The sequence below is a fragment of the Scyliorhinus torazame genome, chromosome 1 (genome assembly GCF_047496885.1).
Source record: "Scyliorhinus torazame isolate Kashiwa2021f chromosome 1, sScyTor2.1, whole genome shotgun sequence".
In the NCBI taxonomy this organism is placed as follows: domain Eukaryota; kingdom Metazoa; phylum Chordata; class Chondrichthyes; order Carcharhiniformes; family Scyliorhinidae; genus Scyliorhinus; species Scyliorhinus torazame.
Window position 1 is genome coordinate 37,995,429 of NC_092707.1, and position 21,954 is coordinate 38,017,382.

General features: G+C 47.6%; 1 protein-coding gene across 2 annotated transcripts in view; it reads left to right on the forward strand.

Moving 5' to 3' along the window:
- The window catches only part of pxmp2 (peroxisomal membrane protein 2), a 94,328-nt gene that overhangs the window by 7,268 nt on the left and 65,106 nt on the right, over nucleotides 1-21,954 (forward strand). For both annotated transcript variants that reach the window (XM_072487447.1, XM_072487540.1), the window contains exon 2: nucleotides 10,262-10,375. In XM_072487447.1, the coding sequence (XP_072343548.1) occupies nucleotides 10,262-10,375 (114 nt within the window). The remainder of the gene's footprint in view (nucleotides 1-10,261; nucleotides 10,376-21,954) is intronic.

Sequence of the window (21,954 nt, forward strand, 5' to 3'; positions counted from 1 at the left end):
AGGGTTGCAACCACCTCACCGGTCGTGAGGGTCGACATGGGGCCGGTCGATAAAGGCAATCGGCTCAGTGCGTCGGCATTTGCTATCTGCGTTCCTAGTTTGTGCTCCAGGGAATACTCGCATGCAGCAAGCAACAAAGCCCAGCACTGGATCCGTGCGGAAGCAATGGGCGGTATTGGCTTATCCTCTCTGAAAAGTCCCAGCAGAGGCTTATGATCAGTCACGATAGTGAAATGGCGGCCATACACGTACTGGTGGAAGTGTTTCACCGCAAAAACCACTGCCAGGTCCTCCTTCTCGATCTGCGCGTACTTTTTCTCCGCTGCAGTCAATGTGCGGGAGGCGAAAGCTATCGGTCGCTCGGCCCCGTTCTCCATCTTGTGGGACAGGACGGCCCCAATACCGTACGGGGCTGCATCACATGTGACGAGTCAAGGCTTTCCAGGATCATTGTGGGTTAGTAACCCAGACAACGACAATTGTTGCTTTACACGCCGGAAAGGGGTTTCTTGCGGCTGACCCCAAATCCAGGTGTGATTTTTCTTTAGCAGAAGGTGCAACGGGGCCAGCGTAGTTGCCAGATTGGGGAGGAACTTCCCGTAATAGTTTACGAGACCGAGAAAAGAACGAAGATGCGAAGTGTCAGTCGGGGCGGGGGCCTGTTGAATCGCACGCACTTTCTCTGCGACGGGGTGCAAACCTTTGCGGTCCACCCGATAACCTAGGTAGACTACTTCCTTTGCCTGAAATATGCACTTTGTGCGACGTAAACGGACTCCAGCCTCCGAAAAGCGTCTTAAGGACAGCCTCCAGATTTTCCAAATGTTTCTGCTCCGACGTCCCTGTAATCAAAATGTCATCTAAGTAGACAGCAACACGTGGTAAACCTCTCAAAATGCCCTCCATAGCACGTTGAAAAATAGCGCAGGCTGAGGATACTCCAAAGGGCAACCGTGTATATTCATACAGGCCCCGGTGTGTATTAATCGTTACATATGGTCGGGAGGCAAGGTCCAGCTCCAACTGTAGGTAGGCGTGACTCCTATCTAATTTTGTGAAGGAGAGTCCGCCTTCAAGCTTCGCGTAGAGATCATCTATGCAAGGCATTGGATATCGCTCGAGTCGGGAAGCCGTATTCACTGTAAGTTTATAGTCGCCACACAAGCGAACTGTGGCATCTGGCTTCATTACAGGTACAATTGGTGCTGCCCAGTCAGCAAAACGGACGGGCTTGATAATACCCAAACTCTCCAAACGAGTGAGCTCCCCTTCTACCTTCTCGAGCAAGGCGTAAGGCACTGGGCGCACCTGGAAATAGCGCGGCGTGGCTCCTGGTTCGACTTGGATATGGGCTACGGCCCCTTTTATTTTCCCCAAACCAGTCTGGAATACATCTGGGTATCATCCTAGCACCTCAGTCAACCCTTCAGAAACTGTTTGGAGGATGTGCTGCCATTGCAACCGCAATTGGCGCAACCAGTCCCGACCCAACAGGCTGGGCCCATGGCCGCACACCACGATAAGTGGGAAACGCCCCTCCTGGCGTACATAAACAACAGGGGTCATTGTAGTTCCTGCAATGTCCAGTGGTTCCCCCGTGTAGGTGGCCAACCTGGCCTGTGAGTCGGTTAATGTAAAGGTCTGTATACCCTGCTTGATGCGGTCGAATGTCCTCTGGGCGATCACAGAGACCGCTGCGCCAGTGTCCAACTCCATCTCAAGCGGGTGACCATTGACACGTACTGTCACCTTAATGGAGAGCTCACGGGGAGCTGCCACACAATGCAGCTGCAGGCAGTCGTCCTCCGTCTCCACGTCCTCAGGAGTAGTCGCCGCAGGTTCATCCACATGGAAGGTACGGCCCCTGGACTGGTCCCAGTTTCGGTCGGAACGACGGCCGCCCCCAGGACCGGCGTCCACGACGGGGTCGGCGCCTACAAGTCTGACACGGACATGGCTCCTCATCCATTGGTTCTGGAGAAGGCTCCCTTCGGGGAGGAATGTCCGACGGCCACTGGCGTCGATCCGGACGTCGCCTCGCCCAAGGTACCGCAGGAGTGCGGGGGGACGTTTTCGGACGGAAGGGTTTGCGCCCCAAGGCATGCACTTCCATTCCCTGTAGCTCCTGCACTCCTCGTTCTGCGCTCTCTCGGGACAATACTATTTGAATGGCCTGTTGAAAAGTCAATGTTGGCTCAGCTAACAACTTTCTCTGGGTGGCCGCATTGTTAATACTGCAAACCAAATGGTCGCGTAACATTTCTGACAAGGTCTCACCATAGTCACAGTACTCTGCAATCCTGCGTAGCCTGGATAGAAAATCGGCAAGGGATGTTCCAGGGGTCCTCTCAGCGGTATTAAACCAGTAACGCTGGACTATCGTGGACGGGGTTGGGTTAAAATGTTGCCCCACTATATTCACAAGTTCATCAAACGTTTTGGTGTCCGGCGCAGCTGGGTAAGGCTCCTAATCACCCCAAACGTATGCGGGCCGCAGGCGGTGAGCAATATGACCACCTGGCGCTCGTTTTCGGTGATATTGTTTGCCCGGAAATAGTAATGCATCCGTTGTGCGTACTGGTTCCAGCTTTCCAGCGCAGCATCAAAAACATCCAAACATCCGTACAGAGGCATGGTATAATAGAAAACAACTTCCAACCTGTATCCAACAAAAATCCAGGGAGGTGGCTTCAGCAGTGTAGACAGCTATTCACTTTAACCCTCGTCGCCAGTTTTGTGAGGGCCACGAAGAATCCAGCACGAGTTTTAAGGATACAAAGTAATAACATTTATTTACAATAACATATATATATATAACAGCAGCAGCAACTTCCCTTGCTGCAAACTCCTTCCTGCTGGTTCCAAACTAAACAGCTTTATTTATACTTGGGAGTTTACTAATGGTTTCTCCGCCCCCCTCATTGGGGAAGCTCATACTCCCACAGGATTGTGGGATTGTTATTAGTCCCCAGCCAATGGTAAGCAGGCAGGTTATAACAGGGGCCGACCAAAATGGCCGTGATCGCCATTCTCACCATGAGGTGGACCCCTGCGCTCCGGGGTTTACCTTTGTCCAGGGGGCACCCAACATGGCCGCCAGCTGTGTGTACACCACGTGGGTGTGCCCCTGCACCCTTTGTTCAGGGACCCTCCAAAGTGGCTGCTTGCGGCGTCATCTTGTTCCCTCAACCTGTTGAAGCCAACCTGAAAAGCCAACCCTTTCTTATCCTTGTATTTCCTGTATGTTCCCCCTCCCCTCTGTCCCCCCTTACATTCCCACCCTTAATTCCTTTACTGTTCAAAAATCTATCTATCTTTGTCTTAAAAATATTCAGCGAGGTAGCCTCAACTGCTTCGCTGGGCAGGGAATTCCACAGATTCACAACCCTTTGGGTGAAGAAGTTCCTCCTCAACTCAGTCCTAAATCTGCACCCCCTTACTTTGAGGCTATGCCCCCTAGTTCCAGTTTCACCCGCCAGTGGAAACAACCTTTCTGCAAGTTAGGAGTATGATAAATATGCTTCAATTGCCTGTCTGAATGCAGCTCTAGCAACACTCAAGAAGCTTGACACCAACAAGGATAAAGCAGCCAATTTTAAGCAGCCTATCCAAGACCCTACAACCTTCTGAAAACCACCCCTTTCTTATCCTTGTATTTCCTCCGTTGGAGGGATCTTGTAGTGAGGCATTATGGGTGGAGCTCAGAAATAATGAAATGAAATTAAAATGAAAATCGCTTATTGTCACAAGTAGGCTTCAAATGAAGTTAATGTGAAAAGCCCCTAGTCACCACATTCAGGTGCCTGTTCGGGGAGGCTGGTACGGGAACCGAACCGTGCTGCTGGCCAGCCTTGGTCTGCTTTAAAAGCCAGCGATTTAGCCCAGTGTGCTAAACCAGCCCCTGTCATAATAAGAAGAGTGAAATCACAATGTTGGGATGTACTATAGACCTCCCAACAGCCCGTCGGAGACAGAGGAGCAGTTGTGTAGTCAGATACTGAAAAGGTGTGAAAAAAGCAGGGTAGTTGTGATGGGTGATTTTAACTTACCCATATTGACTGGGAATCCCTTACAGCCAGGGGCTTGGATCGAGAGCAATTTGTTAGATGTGTTCAGGAGGGCTTTTTGATACAGTATGTTGACAATCCAACCAGGGAAGGGGCCATACTAGACTTGGTTTTGAGGAATGAGCCAGGTCAGCTGATTGATGTTTAAGGGGGGATCATTTTCGGCTCAGCAACCATAATTCCAAAAGATTTTGAGTAGTCATGGTTAAGGACAAGGGAGGCACATGGTTGAGGGTGCTTAATTGGGCAAGGGCCAATTACATTCAAATCAGACAGGAACTGGGGAATGTGGATTTGGAGCAGCTATTTGAGGGCAAATCCACGTCTGACATAGAACATACAGTGCAGAAGGAGGCCATTCGGCCCATCGAGTCTGCACCGTCCCACTTAAGCCCTCACTTCCACCCTATCCCCGTAACCCAATAACCCCTCCTAAGCTTTTTGGACACTATGGGCAATTTAGCATGGCCAATCCACCTAACCTGCACGTCTTTAGACTGTGGGAGGAAACCAGAGCACCCGGAGGAAACCCACGCAGACACGAGGAGAGCGTGCAGACTCCGCCCAGAGAGTGACCCAGTGAGGAATCGAACCTGGGACCCTGGTGCTGTGAAACCACAGTGCTAACCACTATGATACCATGCTGCCCAAACATATGGGAGGTTTTTAAAAGCCAGTTGATTGAAATGCAGGATAGGCATGACCCCGCAAAAATGAAGTATAGAAATTGCAGGATTCAGGAACCATGGATGACAAGAGAAATTGTAAGCTTAGTCAAAAGGAAAAAAGAAGCACAAAATTAGGTCTAAGCATCTAAAAACTGACAAAGCCCTTGAGGAGTACAGTGGAAGTAGAAAGGAACTTAAATTTGGAATTAGGAGGGCTAAAAGGGGCCACAAAATGTCTTAATCATAGTCAAGGAGAATCCCAAGGCTTTTAATGCGTATATTAGGAGGAAGAGAAAGAGAAGGCCCACTAAAGGACAATGGAGGGAAGTTATGCGTGGAACCACAGGAAGTGGGTGAAATCCTTAATGAATACTTTGTATCGGTATTCACCAGGGAGAAGGACATGACGGATGTTGGGGTCCGGAATAGATGTGTGGACTCTCTTGAGAACGTCAATATATTAAAGGAGGAAGTATTGAGTATCCTAAATTGCATTAAGGTAGACAAGTCCCTGGGGCCGGATGGGATCTCTCCCAGGTTATTGTGGGAGGTAAGGGGAGAAATAGCTGGGGCCTTAACAGATATCTTCACATCCTCTTTGACCACAGGCGAGGTTCCAGAGGACTGAAGAATAGCCAATGTTATTCCTTTGTTTAAGAAAGGAAGCAGGGACAATCCAGCAAATTATAGGCCAGTGAGCCTGACATCAGTGGTGGGGAAGCTTTTGGAAAAGCTACTGAGGGACAGGATGTATGCAGGTTTGGAGGAAAATGGACTAGTTAGTGACAGGCTGCATGCTTTTGTACGGAGAAGGTCATGTCTCACCAATTTGATTGAGTTTTTTGAAGAGGTGACAAAGAAAATAAATGAAGGAAGGGCTGTGGATGTAGTTTATATGCACTTTAGTCAGGCGTTTGACAAGGTCCCACATGGCAGACTGGTACAAAAACTAAAATCACATGGGATTCGGGGTGGGCTGGCTAGATGAATACAGAACTGGCTTGGTTATATAAGATAGAGTAGCGGCATTCAGGTATATGCAACTGAGGGCTTTTGCGAGGCAACAGGTGAGGGAATTCCCGCAGCTCCCGACACAAGAGGTGCAGGACAGAGTGATCTCAAAGACATGGGTGTGGGATGGTAAGGTGTCAGATATATATAGGGAAATGAGGGACGAAGGGGAGACTATGGTAGATGAACTAAAAGGGAAATGGGAAGAAGACCTGGGGGAGGAGATCAAGGAGGGGCTGTGGGCAGATGCCCTAAGCAGGGTAAACTCGTCGTCCTCGTGTGCCAGGCTAAGCCTGATTCAGTTTAAGGTATTACACAGGGCGCATATGACTGGAGCACGGCTCAGTAAATTTTTTGGGGTGGAGGATAGGTGTGCGAGGTGCTCGAGAAGCCCAGCAAATCATACCCATATGTTTTGGTCATGCCCGGCACTACAGGGATTTTGGAGGGGGGGTGACAAAGGTGCTTTCAAAAGTAGTGGGGGTCCGGGTCGAACCAAGCTGGGGGCTGGCTATATTTGGGGTTGCCCAAGAGCCGGGAGTGCAGGAGGCGAGAGAGGCCGATGTTTTGGCCTTTGCGTCCCTAGTAGCCCGGCGCAGGATATTGCTAATGTGGAAAGAAGCCAAGCCCCCGGGGGTGGAGACCTGGATAAATGACATGGCAGGGTTTATAAAGCTAGAGCGGATTAAGTTCGTTCTAAGGGGGTCGGCTCAAGGGTTCACCAGGCGGTGGCAACCGTTCGTCGAATACCTCGCAGAAAGATAGATGGAATGGAAAAAGAAGGCAGCAGCAGCAGCCCAGGATCGGGGGGGGGGGGGGGGGGGGGGGGGGGGGTGGAGGAGGAACCAGAAGGACTCTCAGGGTTGTTAATATATACTGTATAATATGTATAGGTCGTTGCTACAGATAATTATATATTGGACTGTTAAATTATATTTTTGGAGAGTGTTACTTGTGATAAGGCAGTTGCCAATTAGGGTTAGTTTTCATTTTTGTTATTTATTATTTATTCATTTTCTGTTTATAAAATAGGTCATTGTTATTTGTGTTGTTATAATATTGTGTAAAGGATGCACAATGTACTGTGTTGGTTGACCAAAAAGTTTCAATAAAATATTTTTAAAAAAAAGAAGATAGAGTAGCGGTGGAAAGGTGTTTTTCTGAATGGAAATCTGTAGCTAGTAGTGTTCCGCAAGGATCAGTTTCCTGGACCGTTGTTGTTTGTAGTACATATAAATGATTTGGAGGAAAATGTGGATGGTCTGTTTTGTGAGTTTACGGATGACACGAAGATTGGCGGAGTTGCTGATAATGCCGAGGATTGTCAGACGATACAACAGGATAAAGATAGATTGGAGACTTGGGCACAGAAATAGCATATTTTAAAAAAATAATCTTTATTGTCAGATGTAGACTTACATTAGCATGGCAATGAAGTTACTGTGAAAATCCCCTAGTCGCCACATTCCAGCGCCTGTTTGGGTACACGGAGGAAGAATTCAGAATGTCCAAATTACCTAAGAGCACGTCCTTCAGGACTTGTGGGAGGAAGCCGGAGCACTCGGAGGAAACCCACGCAGACACAGGGAGAATGTGCAGACTCCGCAGAGACAGTGACCCAAGCCGGGAAGCAAACGTGGGACCCTGGCGCTGTGAAGCAACAGTGCTAACTGCTATGCTACCGAGCTGGAGTTTAATCCGGACAAATGCGAGGTGATGCATTTTGGAGAATCAAATCTAGGCATAAATTGTACTGTAAATGGCAGAACCCTTAGGAAGATTAACGTACAGAGGTATCTGGGTGTGCAGGTCCACAGTTCCCTAAAAGTGGCAACTCAGGTGGCCAAGGTGATTAAGAAGGCATATGGCATGCTTGTCTTCATCAGCCGGGTATTGAGTACAAGAGTTGGGAAATAATGTTGCAGCTATATAAAACCTTGGTTTGGCCGCATAAGGAATATTACATGTAGTTCTGCTCACCACATTATCAGAAGGATGTGGAAGCTTTGGAGAGAGTGCAAAGAAAGTTCACCAGGATGTTGCATGGTCTCGAGGGTGTTGGCTATGAGGAGAGGTTGAATAACTCTGATTGTTTTCACTGGAAAGACGGAGGCTGAGGGGAGACCATTTAGAGGCCTACAAAATTATGGAGGTATAGACAAGGTGGACAGTCGGAGGCTTTTTCCAAGGGTGGAAGTGTCAGTTACAAGGCGGCACAGGTTCAAGGTGAGAGGGGGAAAGTTTAAGGGCGATGTGCGGGGTAGGTTTTTCACACAGAGAGTGGTGGGTGCCTGGAACGCCTTGCCAAGGATGTGGTGGCAGCAGGCACATTAGCAACATTTAAGAGCCATCTGGATGGGTACATGAATAAGGAGGATATAGAGGGATAGGGATCGAGTAAGGACAGAAGTTTTTTTTTTTAGTTAGGGCATCATGATCGCACAGGCTTGGGAGGCTGGAGGGCCTGTTCCTGTGCTGTACTTTTCTTTGTTTTTCACTCCGTTGACTATTCCCTTTCACCATCTACAAAATGCACTACATCAACGAACCAAGATTCCTATGACAGCACCTCCTAAGCCTGTGATCTCTATCAGAAGAACAAGGGTAGCAGGTGCTTGGGAACCCCACCACTCCCATTTCTGTCCAAAGTTCCAAAACATCCTGACTTGGAAATTTATAACTGTCCCTTCATTGTTGCTGGGTCAAAATATTAGAACTTCCTCCCCAATAACACTATGGGCAGTCTGTTTGCCACATAAAATGCAGTGGTTCAAGAAGGCAATTCACCATCACCTTCACAAAGGCAATTAGGGATGGGCAATAAATGCTGACATGCCAGCAATACCCACATCTGTGAATGGAAAATAATCCCATTTCTATGTCGTGACTCCTGTTGGAAAGAATTAATTTACATTGGGTAGGTACAATCTGTAGGAACTATTCCAGAGTCTATGGAATCTTGGAAGATGACCACCAATGAATGCACTATTTCTAGGGTTACTACATTGATTCTACATTGTCAAAGCTAATACCTTTCCTCATTATTGTGTTAATTTCCTCCTTAACCCGCAATGCAACTCCACTGTCTTTTCCTTTTTGTCCATCCTTCCTAAATACTGAATAACCCTGGATGTTCAATTCCAATTCCTGGTCATTTTGCAACCATGTCTCTGTAATCCCGACTATAACATATGGACAGGAGTAGGCCATTGAGCCCCTTGAGCCTGTCCTGCCATTCAATAAGATGGCTGATCTGTGACCTAACTCTATATACCTGCCTCGGCCCATATCCTTTAACACCAGACCCTTTTACACCTATTTGCACAGTAGTTCATCCACTTTATTGTGAATGTCCCCGCACATTAAGGCATAAAGCCTTAAGGCTTGTCTTTTTAACATTACTTGTCCTGTTCCCACTATTGTTCACTGTGATCTTGTTTTATTCTGGCCCTTCATTTCTCTCCCAATCACTTTTGTATTCCCCTTTCTGTCTTTTTCTTGTCCTTGATTCCCCCTCTGACTCCTTGCATGGGTTCCCCTGCCATTTTAGTTTAAACCCTCCCCAACCACTCTAGCAAATACTCCCCCGAGGACATCAGTCTATTTCCAAGATTCCTAAGAACCAAAGGTGAGCCCTCACCAGGGAAATTGCTCTATCAATAGCAGGATTCTCTTCTCCGCTTCTATTAGTCTCTTGCAGTTCATCAAAGTGAGCACCAAAAACCTGCAATACGGAGCCGAGATCATCATCCAGAACATCATTCACAATGGTCATCATTTTGATGCAGACAGCACTTCCGAGTCGTAGGCCTGCTCACCGGCAAAACAGCCACCGCAAGCTTGGCCTCACTCTAGCCGCATCCGACCGCCTCAATCAAATGAGGATTATTTTTATTTGACTCGGCTCCTCATCATCAAAATCTAGCCAGAATCTTGCAGGGACGTAGCAAAGGACAGGTATCCCAAAAATATGTAATTTTGGGATGTGCATTAGTATAAAATACAGGATTAAAAGACCAGTAAAGCCAGAGTTTATGAAAGTGCAGCCACTCCTGTGCTCACATCGCATTCCCCCTGGAATTAAAATAAAATGGTATGAAGCCAGGAATGTTGGAGCAGAAGAAAGATTTCAGGGTCCAAGTATAGGAATAGCTAAAAGCTTTTGGAAAAAATATAATTAAAAATGTGAATGAAATATTGGTCTTTTTCTCAGGAGGTTAATAAAATGTTAGTTCTTATTCAGGATCTAATTTAATAATAGCAGACTTGAGGGGTGAAATAGTTCACTCCCCTTCCGATTCAGTAGCATAATGCCTGATATGAATATTCCAATACAACTGCTGCAATTCCACTTCCACAAATAGAAGAGAGGAAATTAATATAAGTTAAAAATTAATACTTGGCCCTGTGTGTACTCTTCCACTGCCTTCCAATTTAGAATTCCTCGCCTTTCTAATGCAAGAAAGGGGAGTGTCTTCCGAATTAATATGTTCATCCGTTTTACTTTTTCCTCAGTGGCATTCTCTCAGGACTTGGAAATATTTTGTCTCAAATTATGGAGCAGCAAGGTAAAAGCTCAAATACAAAGAGTCTCACCTTTGATGGTCCAGTCAGATTTGGAGTATTTGGGTAAGGAGACTGTGATTTACAAATGGTGCTTTGTTTTCAATTCTGCCTTTAGGTATAGTATTTAAGTTTGCTTTTACATTTTCTCTTTAAATGTTATTGCAGTTGTTATTTGAACACAACACAGTTCGATATTACATTCATAGTTTGAAGAATACTAAGTATAGTATGCACGGTAGTTTACAGCACTGGCCGAAGATGTAGATAATTCTGTCAATGGATTCAGGTAGTGCTGGTGCCCTATTACGTATCTTTGTATTTGTCCGCTGTATATGTATGTCACCAGTGCTTTGATTGTTATACTGTTTGAATAAATAAAGGTTTTAATTATCACACCTGTGCTTTGGCAGTTAAATCTGTTTGAGTAAATTAATCATGTTCCAGGGCTTAGATTTTTCTCACATTTTAGAGTCAATTTGCAGGTGGGTTCTGGGTGACCATAAGAGGGAAGTGGATCAAGGAGGCAGAAAAGCACCCACTGCAATGTTCTGCAAGGTGCCACATTGGCAACCAATGGTGTCCATCAAAATACAACACATGCAAATTAGATTTGAAGGGAGCTGAAATGAAAACAAATATAAAAGACGTGTTTGTGGACGGTAGGCAAATGTCAATATGCATGTGGTGTTTAAGGCCTTGACTGAGGATTCTGTGATAAGTTTTACTTTTTAAATTAACTACATTTTCCTACTTTTTTTCCATCTTACAATATTAATACATACATGAAGGGTTAGATGTCCCGGAGGACTGGAGAATAGCCAATATTGTTCCTCAGTTTAAGAAGGGTAGCAAGGATAATCCAGGGAACTACAGGCCGTTGAGCCTTACTTCAGTGGTAGGGAAATTCCTGGAGAGAATTCTTCGAGACAGGATCTACTCCCATTTGGATGCAAATGGACGTATTAGTGAGAGGCAGCATGGTTTTGTGAAGGGGAGGTCGAGTCTCACTACCTTGATAGAGTTTTTCGAGGAGGTCACAAAGATGATTGATGCAGGTAGGGCAGTGGATGTTGTCTATATGGACTTCAGTAAGGCCTTTGACAAGGTCCCTCATGGTAGACTAGTACAAAAGGTGAAGGCACACGGGATCAGGGGTGAGCTGGCAAGGTGGATACAGAACTGGCTAGGCCATAGAAGGCAGAGAGTAGCAATGGAAGGATGCTTTTCTAATTGGAGGGCTGTGACTCGTGGTGTTCCGCAGGGATCAGTGCTGGGACCTTTGCTGTTTGTCATATATATATAAATGATTTGGAGGAAAATGTAACTGGTCTGATTAGTAAGTTGCAGACGACACAAAGGTTGGTGGAATTGCGGATAGCGATGAGGACTGTCAGAGGATACAGCAGGATTTTGATTGTTTGGAGACTTGGGCGGAGAGATGGCAGATGGAGTTTAATCCGGACAAATCTGAGGTAATGCATTTTGGAAGGTCTAATGCAGGTAGGGAATGTACAGTGAATGGTAGAACCCTCAAGAGTATTGAAAGTCAGAGAGATCTAGGAGTACAGGTCCACAGGTCACTGAAAGGGGCAACACAGGTGGAGAAGGTAGTCAAGAAGGCATACGGCATGCTTGCCTTCATTGGCCGGGGCATTGAGTATAAGAATTGGCAAGTCATGTTGCAGCTGTATAGGGGCATAGACAGAGTGGATAGTCAGAGGCTTTTCCCTAGGGTAGAGGGGTCAATTACTAGGGGGCATAGGTTTATGGTGAGAGGGGCAAGGTTTAGAGTAGATGTACAAGGCAAGTTTTTTACACCGAGGGTAGTGGGTGCCTGGAACTCGCTACCGGAGGAGGTGTTGGAAGCAGGGACGATAGTGACATTTAAGGGGCATCTTGACAAATACATGAATAGGATGGGAATAGAGGGATACGGACCCAGGAAGTGTAGAAGATTGTAGTTTAGTCGGGCAGCATGGTCGGCACGGGCTTGGAGGGCCGAAGGGCCTGTTCCTGTGCTGTACATTTCTTTGTTCTTTGTTCTTTGTTCTTTAACACAAAAAAAGGCCATTTGCTTCAATCAGTCTGTGTTGGCATTTATCCTTCACGTGAACAAATAATCCTAATCACATGAACATGCCTTGTCCCCATGATCCTTATCCCCTTTACCATCATCTAACTATTCAATCCAGTCTTGAATGTTGACATAGTATCTGCCACAACCAATAACTCTGGAAGTGAATCCTACAACTTTCTGTGCAAAGCAGTTTCTCGTGTTCTGTTCTAAATCTCTTTCATTTAATCTTGTATCCATGGCTACTCATAGCCACCTCAATTAATGAAAATGGTCTGCTTTTCTTGTTCCCTTCTTATTTTTATGACACCCTGGGCCAGTGCGTGCTCAATTCCAGCCCCACTGAGTTGCAACACAGTTGAAATTAACTATTATTTAAAAAAATACCCAAAGTCTTTGGTCTTTCGCTGCCCAATAACTAGAATTATCAGGTTCGTAAATTTAAACACACTCAACTTTTATTAATAATAACTATAATTACCAACTTGATCCATCAAGCGAGCAGCTCACAATGGCCTCTATTTGTCTCTGGAAGAGAGGATAGCCCAGAATGAAATCAATGGGAAACGGCCAAGGCGGGAGACGGGATATCAGAGATCTGAGTGAGTCCTCACCCCCCCTATGAAGTACAGACCCTGGAGATCGTGGGGATGACCGAGGAGAGATGACCCACACCGAGGCTGGCCTGTATCACAGAGGTGAGGATCCATTGCCCCTTCACCCAGATGACCTGTTTTAAGTTAACAGTTCATGTCAAACAAAATGGTCCTTCCCTCTCATTGACCATGTGTCCATTATCTTGCAGGATCGCCATATGATGAGGCTGGGCCATTGGAGTCATCCCCCCCCCCCCCCCCCCCCCCCCCCCCGCCGCCCAAGAGACCACCTCGGTGGAGAGCTCCGAAGAAAATATCGGCATGGTGCTACAGGTATCGCCCCACCTTCTACCAGCGCAGAGACACACATGCTGGTGGGCGACATTAGTGGACAGGCTTCTGGGGCACAATCTGGTGAGCGCCACACAGTTGTTGATGCACATCAAGTGAAGGCAGGAACATTCAAGGGACACAGCAGTCAGAGGTTTGCTGGACCGCAGGACTCAGCTGGGTCCCAGTCAGATGCTGAACCTTTGGACAAGGTTATCCCACAGCTGATGTAGATAATAGGACACAGCCGTGACATTCAGGAGGGAAGGTGGTACATTCCAGCAACTACATAGCCAATTGGAAGAGTTCCAAAGGCTTCAGTGGCAGGAAATGTTGCACCGAGGTCAACACTGCTAGGGTTGCGAAGGCTGTGGAAAGCCTGGAGCACAAGGTCCGTGTCTTGAGTGGTGGTGTCCAATGCATGGCTCAGTTGCTGACGATCATGGTTGAGGGACTTAACATCATGTTCTAGTCGCTGAGGGACCTGTCCCAGACACAGATGGACATTACTGAGGCACTCCAGAACGTAGCCTAGTCACAGAGGAGCATCGCTGAGAGTGTCAACATCATGGTGCAAATAATGGGGAGGCACCAAAGCTGGCAAAGCCAGATGACTCAGAAGCCTCTGGAGTTCAATCCAGCTGTCTTTCTGTCCCATGGAGACCCCTAGGGCCCGACGGACACGGTCAGGGAGGAGGATGCACTGGAGGCCAATCCGGAGCTTTCCACCAAGGAGACAACAACAGACTCCAGTTCTCTTGAATCCCGCCTCCCCCCTCCTGACTCTGGTGAATCTCAAGGGCAGCAGGCAGAACAGATTAGCATGCCAGTGGCACCGGTAAGTCGGCCAGAGCCCCCAGTTCCAGGCCCTACAGAGGATATCCGCCAAGGGCATCAAAGGCCAAAGAGCATGGAAAGGAGCAGGCTTACTCTATCTCTGATATGCATCCTGAGGACACACCTAGATATAGCAGTCGACCACGAATGATCAAAAAGATTGAGGATCACTGAGTGAGCACTTGGGTGGGTGGGGTCACTCTCTGTAGATAGGGTCAATAGAAATGTCAATAGTTCACTATTAAAATATGTTACACCTGATACATGTGAAGCCTCTGTCATGTTAATCTTCACAGTGGGCCTGCCTTCACCCTCACCCCTTGTTACCTTCCGCTCCCCTCTCCCTGGGCACAGTGGTGCAAGATAAAATGCCCCCATTGCAGACCCTGTTCAGAACAGTGTGAGCGCGCTGTAAGCAGAAAGACGGGTCAGACTTTGGAATAAACGGAGAAGCACGAGAGCTTTCCCCACAGCGAGTTATCATCACTCTCTCTCCTGCCTTGTATATTGTAGGAGTCCTTCCTATTGATTCCCTAATTCCGTCTTTCTTGATATTTTTCTGCCATTATCATTTTGATCCATGGGCGCTGAATGGACATATACCTTTAAGCCAAGTAGCAGAGAGAATGAGGAATTCAAAAAGCTGCATCATAGCATATGGTGCGACTTTGTGAGCAGCAGAACTCAGACTTTGTGGCACCCGAGAGATGGGGGCAGGACTCTGTTCGATTGTTTTGTTGGTGGCCAATGAATTGGCCAAAAGGCCGTATTCTGCCCAGCAGCAGGTTGATTGGGTCCTACCTGAGTGGGATGATTTCCAAAGATTCGAGTGAAGCAGAGTTGGAGACCTGGACATTCAGGAAAAAGGACCTGGCCTCTCTCTCTCCTTTGTGTTTTCTGCAGAAAAGCTGCTGTATTTCTGAAACTGCAGAGACCTGAATGAATCTACATTGAAAACCATTACATACTGGAAACAGAAATATCGACCTGAAAGCTTTGAAGGAAAGTGTGCAAGAAACAACCAACTGTAATAAAGCCTCTTATCTTTATCCCTTTTACTTATTATTTTACCCTCCCCTTCTTCTCCCTTCTATGTTTGTCTGTCTTGTGTGTGTGTATAGGGTGGGGTGAGCTTTTAAGTGGAGGGGGTTGGGAATTAGATAATAGTTAGCCTATTGTATTTGCTGCATATTTAATTATAGTTACTGTTATTAATAAACTTAATTGTGTTTAAATTTATAAACCTGATAACTGTGGTTATTGGGCAACTAAGGGCCAAAGACTTGAGGTGTTCTTCAAATAAATATTTATTAATTTCAATTGTGTTGCGACTTAGGGTCAAGTGGGGCTGGAACTGACCGGGGCACTAGCCCAGAGGGTCATCACCCTATTGACCAGCTGACTGTGGTGACACAGGCCCACAGTCATCCTGGAGTGATGTTACACAAACCCTTGGGGGTGGAACAGGGTGGTCGGAGAGGGAGGTGATTGAGGGGAAGGAGGGAAATGGGGGAGGGGAGATGGGGGGGGGAAGGAGGGAAATAGAGGGGTTGAGTATTTGGTGTGGATGAGGGCCTCCCTGGTCTTCCTGGAGTGTCAGACCCTTGCCGCTGCCTATCACCCATCCGGAATACCCCCTGCGGCTCATCCCCGGGCTCGTCCTCCTGGTCCAGCTTCTCCTCAGATGAGGGTGCATGTCCCACCTCCTCTTCCTCTAGCATGTCTCCCCGCTGCTGTGCCAGGTGGAGGGCACAACAGATAATAATAATAATCGCTTATTGTCACAAGTAGGCTTCAATGAAGTTACTGTGAAAAGCCCCTCCCGGCGCCTGGTCGGGGAGGCTGGTACGGGAACTGAACACGCGCTGCTGGCCTTGTTCTGCGTTATAAGCCAGCTATTTAGCCCACTGTGCTAAGATCACCACATAGCAGGAGATCCTAGAATCATAGAATCATAGAAGTTTACAGCATGGAAACAGGCCCTTCGGCCCAACCAGTCCATGCAGCCCAGTTTTTACCATTAAGCTAGTCCCAGTTGCCCGCACTTGGCCCATAACCCTCTATACCCATCTTACCCATGTAACTATCTAAATGCTTTTTAAAAGACACAATTGTACCCGCCTCTACTACTACCTCTGGCAGCCCATTCCAGACACTCACTACCCTCTGAGTGAAGAAATTGCCCCTCTGGGCCCTTCTGAATCTCTCCCCTCTCACCTTAAACCTATGCCCTCTAGTTTTAGACTCCCCTACCTTTGGTAAAAGATGTTGACTATCTACCTTATCTATGCCCCTCATTATTTTATAGACCTCTATAAGAGGTCTATAAGACCTTTCCCTAAGCATCCTACGCTCCAGGGAAAAAAGTCCCAGTCTATCCAGCCTCTCCTTATAACTCAAACCATCAAGTCCCGGCAACATCCTAGTAAATCTTTTCTGCACTCTTTCCAGTTTAATAATATCCTTTCTATAATAGGGTGACCAGAACTGCACACAGTATTCCAAGTGTGGCCGTACCAATGTCTTGTACAACTTCAACAAGACGTCCCAACTCCTGTATTCAATGTTCTGACCAATGAAACCAAGCATGCCGAATGCCTTCTTCACCACCCTGTCCACCTGCGACTCCATCTTCAAGGAGCTATGAACCTGTACTCCTAGATCTCTTTGTTCTATAACTCTCCCCAACGCCATACCATTAACTGAGTAGGTCCTGGCCTGATTCGATCTGCCAAAATGCATCACCTCACATTTATCTAAATTAAACTCCATCTGCCATTCGTCGGCCCACTGGCCTAATTGATCAAGATCCCGTTGCAATCCTAGATAACCTTCTTCACTATCCACTGTGCCACCAATCTTGGTGTCATCTGCAAACTTACTAACCATGCCTCCTAAATTCTCATCCAAATCATTAATATAAATCACAAATAACAGTGGACCCAGCACCGATCCCTGAGGCACACCACTGGTCACAGGCCTCCAGTTTGAAAAACAACCCTCTACAACCACCCTCTGCCTTCTGTCGTCCAGCCAATTTTGAATCCAATTGGCAACCTCACCCTGGATCCCGTGAGCTTTAACCTTCTGCAACAACCTACCATGCGGTACCTTGTCAAAGGCTTTGCTAAAGTCCATGTAGACAACGTCTACTGCACTGCCCTCATCTACCTTCTTGGTCACCCCCTCAAAAAACTCAATCAAATTTGTGAGACATGATTTTCCACGCACAAAGCCATGCTGACTGCCCCGAATCAGTCCTTGCCTCTCTAAATGCTTGTAGATCCTGTCTCTCAGAATACCTTCTAGCAACTTACCTACTACAGACGTTAGGCTCACCGGTCTGTAGTTCCCAGGCTTTTCCCTGCTGCCCTTCTTAAACAAGGGCACAACATTCGCCACTCTCCAATCTTCAGGCACCTCACCTGTGGCTGCCGATGATTCAAATATCTCTGTTAGGGGACCCGCAATTTCCTCCCTAGCCTCCCACAACATCCTGGGATACATTTCATCAGGTCCCGGGGATTTATCTACCTTGATGCGCTTTAAGACTTCCAGCACCTCCTCCTCTGTAATATGCACACTTCTCAAGACATCACTATTTATTTCCCTTAGTTTCCTAACATCCATGCCTTTCTCCACCGTGAATACCGATGAGAAATATTCATTCAGGATCTCACCCAACTCTTGTGGCTCTGCACATAGATGTCCTTGTTGATCCTTAAAAGGCCCTACTCTGTCCCTAGTTACTCTTTTCCTCTTTATGTATCTGTAGAATCCCTTTGGATTCTCCCTTGCATTATTTGCCAAAGCAATTTCATGTCCCCTTTTTGCCCTCCTGATTTCCCTCTTAACTCTATTTCGACAATCTCTATACTCTTCAAGGGATTCACTTGATCCCAGTTGCTTATGTACGTCATATGCCTCCTTCTTCTTTTTGACCAGAGTCTCAATATCTCGAGTCATCCAGGGTTCCCTACTTCTACCAGCCTTGCCCTTCACTCTAAAGGGAATGTGCTTACCCTGCACCCTGGTTAACACATTTTTAAAAGCCTCCCATTTACCAGCCGTCCCTTTGCCTGCCAACAGTCTCCCCCAATCTACCTCTGCAAGTTCCTGTCTGATACCATCAAAATTGGCCTTGCCCCAATTAAGAATTTTAACTCTTGGGCCAGACCTATCATTCTCCATAGCTATCTTAAAACTAATGGAGTTATGGTCACTTGTCCCAAAGTGATCCCTCACGAGCACTTCTGTCACTTGCCCTTCCTTATTTCCCAAGACGAGGTCAAGTTTTGCCCCCTCTCTAGTCGGTCCATCCACATACTGAACGAGAAATTCCTCCTGAATACACTCAACAAATTTCCCTCCATCCAAGCCCCTAATGCTATGGCTGTCCCAGTCAATGTTGGGAAAGTTAAAGTCCCCTACTACTACCACCCTATTATTCTTGCAGCTATCTGTAATCTCCTTACATATTTGCTCCTCAATTTCCCGCTGACTATTTGGGGGCCTGTAGTACAGTCCTACCAAGGTGATCTCTCCCTTCTTATTTTTCAGTTCCACCCATATAGACTCAGTGGGCGAACCCTCGGATATATCCCCTCTAAGTACTGCCGTGATGTTCTCCCGAATAAAAACGCCACTCCCCCTCCTCTCTTACCTCCTGTTCTATCCTTTCTATAGCATCTGTACCCCGGAACATTGAGCTGCCAGTCCTGCCCCTCCCTTAGCCATGTTTCAGTCATAGCTATAATATCCCAGTCCCATGTGCCCGTCCATGCCCTGAGTTCATCCGCTTTGCCCGTCAGGCCCCTTGCGTTGAAATAAATGCAGTTTAATGTAGACCTTCCTTGCTCTCTGCCCTGCTTTCTCTGGTCATGCTTTACACACTCTCCCTTCCTGCCTTTTGTTTCTGTCCCCACTGACTTCCTACCTCGGTTCCCATCCCCCTGGCACATTAGTTTAAACCCTCCCCAACTGCACTAGCAAACACCCCCCCGAGAACATTGGTTCCGGTCCCACCCAGATGCAGACCGTCCGATTTGTACAGGTCCCACCTCCCCCAGAACCGGTCCCAATGTCCCAGGAATTTGAAACCCTCCCTCTTGCACCATCTCTCAAGCCACGTATTCATCCTAGCTATCCTGTCATTCCTACTCTGACTATCACGTGGCACTGGTAGCAATCCTGAGATTACTACCTTTGAGGTCCTACTTTTTAGTTTAACTCCTAACTCCCTAAATTCAGCTTGTAGGACCTCATCCCGTTTTTTACCTATATCGTTGGTGCCTATATGCACCACGACAGCTGGCTGTTCACCCTCCCCCTCCAGAATGCCCTGCAGCCGCTCCGAGACATCCTTGACCCTTGCACCAGGGAGGCAACATACCAACCTGGATTCTCGTTTGCGTCCACAGAAACGCCTGTCTATTCCCCTTGCAATTGAATCCCCTATCACTATAGCTCTGCCACTCTTTTTCCCACCCTTCTGTGCAGCAGAACCAGCCACGGTGCCATGAACCTGGCTGCTGCCACCTTCCCCTGGTGAGCCATCTCCCCCAACAGTTTTCAAAACGGTAAATCTGTTTTGGAGGGAGATGACCGCAGGGGATCCCTGCACTGCCTTCCTACTCTTCCTCTGTCTGTTGGTCACCCTTTCCCTATCTGCCTCAGTAATTTTAATCTGCGGTGTGACCAACTCACTGAATGTGCTATCCACAACTTCCTCAGCATCGCAGATGCTCCAAAGTGAGTCCATCCGCAGCTCCAGAGCCGTCAAGCGGTCTAACAGGAGCTGCAGTTGGACACACTTCTTGCAGATGAAGGAGTCAGGGACACCAGAAGGGTCCCTGACTTGCCACATCTCACAAGAGGAGCATGACACGGGTCTGAGCTCTCCTGCCATGACTTAAACCTGAAGTTAAATTTGAACTACACGACACAGCTAAGAGAAAGTCAAAGAGAGAGAAATCACTTACCAGTTACAAGCCAATCACTTACCTGCTGGCTGTGATGTAATTGCTCCCAAGACTCCCTCACAGGTCTGCGTCTCTGCACCTCCTCAAGATGAGCACTAAATTCCCTTAACTAGTTAATTAAATTACTTAATTAATTTGATTTTTTTTTGTCACTCACCTCTTACCTGAACTCAGCCTTACCCAAACTCAGTTACACTCTGTTTGCCTCCAGCACTCTGGTTCTATAGGCACTTCAGCCACACCCTTTGTATCCTTCCTGATTTACAGTCAGCCAATAGGCCTGCTCCCGAAACTGATCTCCTGAAACGAACAGCTGACCTGCAAGGTAAGGAAGTGGTTAAGCAGTACTTACCTCACCCACGACGCGACCTTTTAAACTGTCCCCTCTGCCTCGCAGCTCCCGCGCTTTTTGAAACTCCCGCGCTGTTTCCAAGGTCCCGGCTCTCTCTCTCTCCCGAACAGCTGACCTGCAAGGTAAGGAAGTGGTTAAGCAGTACTTACCTCACCCACGGCGCGACCTTTTAAACTGTCCCCTCTGCCTCGCAGCTCCCGCGCTTTTTGAAACTCCCGCGCTGTTTCCAAGGTCCCGGCTCTCTCTCTCTCCCGAACAGCTGACCTGCAAGGTAAGGAAGTGGTTAAGCAGTACTTACCTCACCCACGGCGCGACCTTTTAAACTGTCCCCTCTGCCTCGCAGCTCCCGCGCTTTTTGAAACTCCCGCGCTGTTTCCAAGGTCTCGGCTCTCTCTCTCTCCCGAACAGCTGACCTGCAAGGTAAGGAAGTGGTTAAGTGGAAAATCCTCTGGGGGGTTTACTGCAGGGCACCACTGGAGTGGTCCAGGTATTTTGAGCGGTCCTTGCACTGCTCAATGACAGCATGGGTGGCAACATGGGCCTCATTATATTGGGCCTCCACCTCGGTCTCAAGCCTCAGCACTGGAATAGATTGAAGAGCACCAGAGCTAAGCTCACAACAGGTTATCATTACCCTCCTCTGAAAGAGCGTGAGGAGAGCGGCGGGGACACAGTGAAAGATCGCGAGGAGAGCGGCGGGGACACAGGGAAAGGGCACGAGGAGAGCGGCGGGGACACAGGATAAAAGAGCGCGAGGAGAGCGGCGGGGCCACAGGATAAAAGAGCGCGAGAAGAGCGGCGGGGCACAGGATAAAAGAGCGGGAGCAGAGCGGCGGGGACACAGCTGCCGGAGAAGCGGCCTTCAGATTTTCGGCGGGGACAGTGGCCAGGGGTCTGTCGGGAAGGTAGGTTTACCTCTTTAAAAACTTACCTAGAAGAGTGTCATCACAGCAAAGCAGTGACCTGATTGGCTGGTAAGGAAAGTGCTCCAATTAGCAGTAGCTGGGTGAAATTTAACTCTTCGTGTATTGGTAAGTATTGTGATTGGCAAGTAAAATCTTGATTCCTTTCACTTATTCATTATTTGATATTATATTTGTAATCAGTTAAGGTAAAGTGTAAAAATGGCAGGAGATCCGAGACCCGTGTTATGCTCCTCGTGCTCAATGTGGGAGTTCAGGGACGTGGCCGATGTCCCTGACTCCTTCATGTGCGGGAAGTGTGTCCAGCTGCAGCTCCTGTTAGACAGCAGGACGGCTCTGGAGCTGCGGGTGGACTCACTTTGGAGCATCCGCGATGCTGAGGAAGTCATGGATAGCACGTTCGGTCACACCGCAGATTAGGATTGGTGAGGGAGACAGGGAATGGGTGACCAAAAGGCAGAGAAAGAGCAGGAAGGCAGTGCAGGTGTCCCCTGCGGTCATCTCCCTCCAAAACAGGTATACCGTTTTGGATACTGTTGGGGGAGATGA